The 9,582-nt window shown below is 40.5% G+C and overlaps 1 protein-coding gene across 4 annotated transcripts in view; it reads left to right on the forward strand.

Annotated features, from left to right (window-relative positions):
* The window catches only part of Orc3 (origin recognition complex subunit 3), a 56,731-nt gene that overhangs the window by 41,757 nt on the left and 5,392 nt on the right, over positions 1-9,582 (forward strand). For 2 of the 4 annotated variants that reach the window (XM_021159991.3, XM_021159990.3), the window contains exons 17-20: positions 1,509-1,650; positions 4,140-4,256; positions 4,909-4,988; positions 5,730-5,971. In XM_021159991.3, the coding sequence (XP_021015650.1) occupies positions 1,509-1,650; positions 4,140-4,256; positions 4,909-4,988; positions 5,730-5,835 (445 nt within the window). In that variant the 3' untranslated portion in view covers positions 5,836-5,971. The other 2 variants (XM_021159992.3, XM_085839435.1) reach the window with 2 other exon arrangements.

Genomic DNA, 9,582 nt, shown 5'->3' on the forward strand with positions numbered 1-9,582 from the left:
GATGAAGTGAGTTGAAGGCAGTTCAAACTGGTCAGGAGATGAGGCTGTGGATAAGAATGGTTTGTTGGGGGAGAGGGGGTAGTTTTTGGTGACTACCATGAACTTGACCATCCTGATGAAAGTGGGGATTTTCATTTCCCAGGACAGTGTTAATCTTAGTTACTGAAGAAAAAAAGTAATGCTAAGAGCAACAAAGTATATCAAAAAGAGAATTGGGTTGAAGGCCTGGTAAGGACAGAGTCGTCAGTGCTGACAGTCACATCACTATGAGCCTCTCCTGTTCCTGAGGCTTCCCTTATGTCCAGCTGTAAACCTTGGCATCAGTTCAATGTTTCCAGGCCCAGTACCAGGCCTGTGAGTTCCAACAAATCACAGCAGGCACCCTCTGACTTCTTGTCGAATACATCTGACTCTTTTACCTTTCACGAGCTGCTGAAATAATGCTGAAATAATTGAGATTTGCTGTGAAGTCACAACACTTTCCACAGTGAGACTCGGATTGATCCCGAGATTGTCTCTCCCAGGAGGAAAGAGGGGAAGATTATAGATAGGTTGTTCAAGCGAAAGGGGAAGGAAACAGAAGAGAAATGAAGCAAAAGCCCAAAGAGCAAATGGGACTTCTGTGTCACAGGAGTCACAACCTCTGTCTCTATTTTCCATGGGACCTAGAGTACAGATGTCTGACACAGCTTCTAGGTCTGAACAGAAGAAAGACATTTAAAAATAAATGTTAGCAAAATGCCAATTCGAAACCTATGCTGGTTTACAAGTGGGGAAAGCCCAGCATCCAGAGGCAGAATGAGTAGGCTCAGGAACTCTTGGAGGGATGACAGGCCTGCTGAGTGCATGCTCTTCTTCAAAGTCACTGAGCCAGCAGCAGGACAGAAGCTTATGGGGCTTTCTTAAGGAGTAGCATCCTCCCTAGGAGGTGAGAAAGCAAACTTGGGAGTGGCGGTAATGTTTTTAGTGGCTACACTGAGGTACTGCTTTGAAAGGGTATTAAAGTGGCTTACAGGCTGTGGTCCACCTAATCCAACAATGGCTGTCTCCGGACAGAAACAAGAACCCAGTCCAGTGGTCATTCAGTCCACACTGCTGACTCTCTCAGTTTGCGTTCAGAGTCCTGAAGAGGTAAACTATTAACCCATGAAGGAACCTCTCAGCAAAGGGATGCATGAACTTGTCAGTGAGAACAGGGCAGGTCTTCCCACCTCAAATGATCCAATTAAGAAAAATGCCTCACAGAAGTGCCCTGCTGCCTGGGGAAAACATTAATTCCAGATACCACAAATACAAATACAGTTTTAAAAGTAGTATTGACATATAAAACTAGGTGAAGCTATATGGGATCCATTACTCGGTGTTTGTTTGGGTGCTGATTTCACTGTTTATTAAGCAGCAAATACTCATAGAAGATTGACAAAACTGTGGAATTGAAAACCAACCTGTACGTGTGTGTGTGTATGTATGTATGTATCTAAAGCTGGCACCTGATTTCCCGGTTTCAGAGACTACCTTCTGCCTCCTGAGAGCCAGCCTCTGCATGAGATAGTGTACTTCAGTGCTGCCAACACACTCTGTGAGCACTTAAATGCTGCTCCAAGAATCGCTCTCCACACTGCACTCAACAACCCATACTATTACCTGAAGGTAAGAAGGAAGCCCAACTCGTCCAGTTACTCACATTTTTCTAAGGAAAAGTTCCTATATTTTAAAGTTGACTCAGCGATAGTAGCAGTCAGTCAACTGAGGCTGTGTGCATTTGCTCCCATGTAAACTGCCTTTCATGGGATAGCCAGTAAGATGGGATTTGCCACTAAGCCTCATAACCTGAGTTTGGTATAAGGAGACGACCGACTCCTAAAAGTTGTCTTATGTTCTACACACTCATGACCACACACCAGAAGAGAAATCTGAACAAATCATAGGCAGAAAGCTTTATAATGGAATATCTTACTCTTGTAAAAAATGAATATCTTACTCTTGTAAAAAATGAATTTTTTCCCCAGACATGTTTTTTTCTTTTTGTTGTTGTTGTATCTTTGGCTGTCCTGAAACTTGCTCTGTAGACCAGACTGGCCTCAAACTCAAGAGACCCACCTGCCTCTGCTCCCTGAGTTCTGGGACTAAAGGCTTAGACTACTACTGCCGAGCAGAAAAGGGTTCTTCTGTAGGTAACAACAGTTGGTCTGTGGTCAGGGAATAAGGCCTAATGAAAATATATAAAATTCCAAGTGCATATTTTAAATGGAAAAAAACACCCTGGAATTTCATCGTGGATTTTAAAACCTAACAACAATCTATTCTGGGAGGATCTGCATGGTACTGCTGCAGAAACTCCTAAGACAGCATACAAGGGAAGAAGCAGCTGCCTAAAATCCAGAAAGTTACAAATTTCAGTTTCAGATGTTCAAAACTACCTTTGTTTTGACAGATAAATGAACACTGTATTATTAAGTAGGTGGATAGGATTTTTGAACACAGGTGAATGTGTATGCTCGGGAAGTTGGAAGTTTTCCTTCCAGAAAAAGATGCTTCAGAAGGCACTTTTGAATGGATGTGGTAGCACGTTTGAAATTCTAGCTCTCCAGAGGTTCAGGCAAGAAGATCACCAAGTTCAGGGCCAGTATGAACTTACTGATACTTTGAAAAAAGTAAAGTGGACAGTCAGAATAGCTCAGTAGATGAAGGGGCCTCTGATTACCTAGTAAGAAGCTTAATAGCCTGAGCTTGACCCCCTGGACCCCTATAAAAATGATTCCACAAATTTGTCTTCTGACCTTGGCAAGTGCCACACAGGACATGCATGCCCACACACATCATACATATACATACACATAGTGATTATATTTTTAGTTAAAAAGTGGTTCCAAAAGATATCCCAAACTACTACCAGTTCCTTGCAAGATGGGATACAGATAAGGTGAAGTATGTGGAGGATACTGAATGGGAAGTTACTGGCCAGTGGTCTTCAATGATGTAGCTACCAGGAGCTTGACAGTTTCCTATTTAAAACCTAATTATGTGTTTGGGTATGTGCTCATGTGGGTAAAGTACCTATAGAGTCCAGAAGAAGGGATAAGATGTCCTGGAGCTGAAATGAAAGGTGTTGTGAGTAGGGAGCCTGGAGCCCAGCTCTGGTCCTCTGTGACATACAGCAGCAGATGCTATTAACTCTTGAGCATCTCTCCATTCTTAATAATTTCATGGTTCAATAACAGGAGTGTCTGCTCAGATAGCTCAGTCAGCAGGTGAGAGCATCTGCCTGACTGAGATTAATCTCTGAGACTCCGACCAGAGAGGGAAGAACAACAGTCTCCAACGCCCAGGTGCTTCATCCCCTTTGCACAACGAATGAATCCAGTTTTTTGTAAAGAAAAAGAACTTTTAATGTATGAGCTACAAACGAAAATATTTAGTGGTAGAGTTACAGAAACTGATGTGGTCTTTGATGCATTTTGTGTATGAGATTTTGTTTCTTAATAAAACTGGGATTTCAAGTAAGTTAAACCAATACTGACAGTTTCTATAGGGCTTGTGGTGTGAGGGCTGATTGTCTCCAGCTCTTTGCTGGTACTCTCTCCCGGTCTGTGCAGATGACTGTGTTTAAGGGGCAGCATCTGTTCACATGGATACACTCATGCACAGAAACAAAAATAAACCTGGGGGGTGAGGGGGAAGCTCTGCACTGCTGGTTAGGCCATGTGGAGACCCTGTTTCCAAAACAATAACAGAAAGTGCAGTGCTGAGAGCAGTCTTTTCTTTGGGAGATCACATTTACTCTACCCTACTCTACCATTACCAATGACAAGTGTTTACTAATGCCACATATAACTGCTAGAATTGCCTTTATAACAAATGTTGGAAGTAGCATTTTATTGGGTAATCATTCCCAGAGATTTCTAAACTTTTACAGCAAACTGAAACATGTGTTATGAAGGCTCTACAAATAAAAATGAGATTTAAAAAAAAAAGTCTTATGGGGAGAGTGGCTTAGAGCTAGAGGGATATGGGATATAGCCAAGACTTGAAGTATGAAGAAAGGAAATGACAAGATTCTACTTTCTGATTTAGGAGTTCAACTAATAGCTTTTTGGTTTTAATAATTTCTAAGATTTTAACTTTTAATCTGTTTTTAGAATGAAGCACTGAAAAGTGAGGAAGGATGTATTCCAAATACTGCCCCTGACATCTGCATAGCATACAAACTGCACCTGGAGTGTAGCCGGCTGATCAACCTCGTTGACTGGGCAGAGGTGGGTCACAAAGAACAAGTTAGGTGTTGAACTAGCTTTCCTAGCGTTTTTGTGTGCTCTCTCTCTCCCTCTCCCTCCCTCCCTCCCTCCCTCCCTCCTCTGTAAAGCACAAATGCTGCTGTGCTTCACAAGTTCCTAAGGAAGCTCCTATCCTGTGTTTTTAAAGCAGAAGCCAAACAAAGGATTCAGTTCAGCTCAGAGCAAGCCAACACAGGTGTGGTGGACACCCTCACTCAGCAGGAGAAATTCTACTCTGGAATACATGGCAAGGCAGGGGACATGTGCATAGCTGCCAAAAGTCCTAGCTGACATCTTCTCGACATCAAAGGACATGCTAAATGAGAGTCTTCCAAGAGAAATGCATTTTCTTGGAGTAAAAGATTAACAGTAGAGGGAACAGGGATTTCTCTGCTTTTAAAATTTTGAATAAGTTATGCTTTAATCCTCTAACACAAATGTATAGTCAGTTTTATTATTTTTAATGAATAACTGGCAAAACTTATTAATGTCATTAGTCATCTTCAATTTGAAATCTGTTGTGAAAGATTTACAGCAAGTCCTAAAACCTGATTAGTTCCAAAACTATCTGAAGGGTACAGAAAAAGGTGCCTAGCAACAAGTTGTATTTTCTTCTGTCTTGTATACTCAAAAGGCTTTTGCAACAGTTGTGACAGCTGCTGAGAAAACGGATGCAAATTCTACAGTCTCAGAAGAAATGAGTGAAGTTATTCAGTATCCTTTTAAAACCAGTTCTACAGTGACCCAGTAGCAGTATTTTAATGTTCTTGTTTCTTGAACTGGCTAGGTCATTTGCTTAAAAGATAGAACATTTGCTTAAACAAAGGGCCTTGAATTCAAGGCCCAGCGCGCGCGCGCGCGCACACACGCACACACACACACACACACACACACGTTAAAAAATAAATTTAAAAAAAAAAGCACATCTAAAAATTCTTAAATATGTATTGCTTCTTAACCATACCATCTTAAAACAACCTTAATTTCTAAGTATTCTGAATTTAGTCTATTCTATTCTCAATTTATTCCAGTTTTTACTAAGGAAATTGTCATTATTGAATTATCAACTTTTAAAACATACTTCTAGAAGTTTGGCAAGGGGGCGATTCTTAACACAAATAGTGTTCAACACTTTTCCATCTGTTTGTGATTCATTTGTCATTTTTGTGAGACACGGTATCATGTAACCTCACCTGACTGCCCTCAAACTGCTTCTGTCTCAAGTGCTGGGATTACAATAGGTGTGCACTGTAACACACAGCTCCATTTGAACCTTCTATTCTGATTGCATTTAACATCTTCCAATAGGGTTATATAATTTAGTAGTATTTATTTCAACCACTTATTTCAATTTACCAGCTACTATTTCAACTTTGAAATTTCATTTTAATCTTTTTGTCAAACAAACTAAAAAACAAAACAAACACCCTGATTTTCCTTAGCTAAGGCCTCTAGTGCTCGGTTTATTAGAGCTGTTTCTGAATTAGAACTTTTAGGCTTTATAAAACCTACGAAACAGAAGACGGACCATGTTGCAAGACTTACATGGGGAGGCTGTTAAACAGTAAGTGAGTGAAGACAAGAAGAGTTCCACGTCCAGCTTAAGACGAAAAGCAAATCTTGCATATTTGTATCAAAACGTTTTTGGAGTACTTCAAAGTCTAACAAATGTATAAAGCCTTTATATGTTATCAGTATACATTGTTTCATTCTTGCTTGTCTAGTGTGTAAATGCTAGAACTTCTTACGCATAGCTCTCAGCAGCACCCCAAACACCAGTACACTGTAAAGTTAGACACTGTAAACATCTTTCAGGTGTTTTCATTGCTAGAAAGGCTCTAAAATCGCCTCTGCCTCTCCATTTCTTGTAATCTTGGCAACTTACCAGGCCCAAAGCTATTTGGATTTATACTTAATAAACATTCACACAAACAGTCACGGAGACTTAGAACCAGTATGGGCCTTCACAAACTGCTCCCCTAACTTACAAAACTCAGAAATGTAAAGGTCCAGTGAAATAATATCATGATATCTTTCATGACAAGAACTTAAGAATCAGACACCTAAAACTCATTATTTAATGTTCAACTCTCAAGAGAATTGTACCAAAATTGTTCACAAATGATTCAGAGAGCCCATGTCCAGAAAAAAATTTAAAAGCCTTTGACTTGTGTTGCAAGTATGTGCAAGATTATGATCCTTTCTCCATGCCCCCGATCCCGGAGTGCTAAGATTATAAGGAATATACATTATGCCCAGATGAGAAAACAGGTCTTTAAGCAACACAACATTTTGTGCATATAAAATACAGAGGAAGTGGTGTTAATTGTCTGAGGCATGTTTTCTTTTCCTAGGCATTGCCTACATCTGTGTGTGTGCACACTGACTTCTCATACTATCAAAAGGACCTGTAGGACTGAACTCATTTGTGTGATTTCTTGGTATCCTGTAAAAACTCAGTCCTTCATTGAGGTGCCTGGCACTTACTAGACATTTTAGAAACAAGATCAGTGTTTCCTTGTCCTTTAGGTAGCAAAGCAGACCACTGTTACTCATACAAGCAACAGCAGGGTGGGAGGAGGAGGAGGAGGATTGCCGTTGTGGATTTACAGAGTGGTCAAAGCAGACCTCACTTGAGCAAAAGCATAGGAATGAAAAAAACTACCCAGGAGGACTTATGGGTGACCCCACTAGGCAGGCAACAGCAGTAACCAATATCCTAAGATGGGGACACCAAGGCAGAGACAGATAGAATGGGTCAGGGGGTTCAAACAATAGGAATTGAATGAGTAGGGCAAGAGTGCAAGTAGTGAAGCTTGTTTTCTTAGGTCAGAAGCAAAAGAGATAAAGCCTTTCAATGATCAACGCGTGTGAGAACAGTGAGGCCTGATGCAGCAAAGCAACCACTAGTTAGCTGACCAAGAGCAGCGGGGTTGGTGTCACTGTAGATAAACTACAATTAGATGCACATTTAGATCAGCGGGCTTGCTATGGCACTACTGCTCGGTGGTGGAATCTCTAGGAGCTAAGGTATAATGGGAAGTCTCTGCGAGTGTGGCAGCAAGGAAAATGGGAGGATCCAACAGTCCTTTTTATTCTTCTGCTTCCTGGCTGATGAGCTAACAGTTTAGCTCTAAACTGGACTCTAGCCATGTCTGCTGCCTCAACTGATCATATACCGAAACCTTCAAAATGCAATTAAAATAAACTTCCTAACTAGATCAACCTGAGTATTTTATTGTAGTTATGGAAGGCTAAGTGAAAGAAACAGCAGCAAAAATGAGTTTGGCTTTGGATAGAACAATCAGGAGATACCTGTTAGAGACATTCTGGTGAAATGCTACACAGTAAGGTGAGCAGAATCTTGTTATTAGAGATCACCAATGTCAGCACTGAAGAGAGGCAAGGAGATCAAACTCCAGTGTTGAGGTTTATGCTTCTTTGTAGATAAAAATTCAAAGCCGGGTGTGGTGGCGCACGCCTTTAATCCCAGCACTCGGGAGGCAGAGGCAGGTGGATTTCTGAGTTCGATGCCAGCCTGGTCTACAAAGTGAGCTCCAGGACAGCCAGGGCTATACAGAGAAACCCTGTCTCGAAAAACCAAAAAAAAAAAAAAAAAAAAAAATTCAAGAGAACATTAAAAGTGAAAGAAATCAGGCAAGTATCTTAGAAGCCAACTGAAGACTTTGAAGCCCATACATTAATAGATTAAACAATGCAGTAATCTTAGGTAACTTGGTTAACTGACCTAGCCAAGTATCAAACTGTACAGTAACCTGGGAAAAAAACATATGCTAATACTTTATAATACGAATACGGACTCCATAACATCACTTTACATTCTTAACCAAAAGGCTTCCCCTAACACTAAAACTAAACATTAATAAAGTTCACAAGTGAAGAACTTGCTGCTCTTCTAAAAGACCAGAATTGGGTTTATAGCAACCACATCAGATTGTTCAAAACTACCTAGCTCCAAGGGATCTACCACACTCTCTTTGGCCTCTGTGGGCACTTGCACATCCATGTGGACACATACAAAGTGTTGAAACTTTTAAATCTGCATTCTAGTTTATAACGTCAAAAACGACAGGTCATGTTAATGACAGCACAAAGAAATGCTTAGCTTAGTCTTTCCAGAAAGTTGTAATCTTGGTTGAATCCTTGCGGGGGAAGAGAGGAGGGGTTGGAGTACTAAAAGCATTTGGAAAACAGAGAAATACAAATGCAGACAGCGTCTACCTCAAGTGGCCAGCACTGAGGTTAGAGAGAAGCATGTGTGTTTAGACAACTTCCGAACACAGCTTAGCGGTTTATACTTGAAAAACTCAAGTAGGAAATGACACTAATCTTTCAACTTGTGTGATGAATGCTTTCCTAACAAGTGGGGGGCTATATTTGAAAGATAACGTGAAAGGGGAGAGATACCATTAACACTCTAAAATGCACAGATACATCCCAAAGTACCAATAGTATTGAGGCTGAAATCTAAGTGTGAGATTAGTTCACTTTACATCCAGCTGCCCCATTCTATAACTTGTGTTTCTGGTGTACTAATGGATTTGGAACTGCCTGACAATCTTGTGAAAGCCATAGAGCACACTCTGGGAGCTTATTTTTAAATGAGGTTATTAGTAAGTTAAAAATGAAATATTGTATTTTAAGATTAGTCTAATGACAGGAAGTATGCTATTAAAATTCAAAGGGAGCCAGAGAGGTAGCTCAGCAGTTAAGAATGTTTGCTGCTCTTGCAGAGGACTTATGGGATTTTGGTTCCTAGCCTCAACATGGGCAGCTCAACAACTGGCTGTCTTATGGCCTCAGGCACATAAACGTATACAAATAAAATCTTTTTTTTTTTTTTAAATTGAAAATAATTCACTGAGCAATACTGAAGGGGTGGCCTTTAACCCCTAATCCTGTCTCAAATACCAAGATGACAAGTGTGTGGTTAGCACTTTCAGCTTTCTCACTTCTTTGTATACATTTAATTTAGTCATTCACTGTGATATTATTTAATGTTTTATGTATGTGTGCTTGCCTGAGTGTATGTGTGTACTGTGTGCATGGAGTTCAGAAAAGGCATAAGTTGGTGAGCTGTTATATAGGTTCTGGGAAACAAACAAGGGTCTTCCAAAAAAGCAACCTGAGCTCTTCTGAGCCTCTCTCCAGCCCTTAAGATGTTAACCTTTTCATCTCAACAGTACCTAGGATTTTCTAAATCTTAACAAGGCTTGTCTAGATCAGTTTAGCCTGTAAGCATGTCTGTGAGTGACTGAATTGCCTTAACCAATTAGGAAGAGAGCCA

Source organism: Mus caroli, unplaced genomic scaffold, assembly GCF_978045245.1.
Source record: "Mus caroli unplaced genomic scaffold, Mus_caroli_1 scaffold_6, whole genome shotgun sequence".
Classification (NCBI taxonomy): Eukaryota; Metazoa; Chordata; class Mammalia; order Rodentia; family Muridae; genus Mus; species Mus caroli.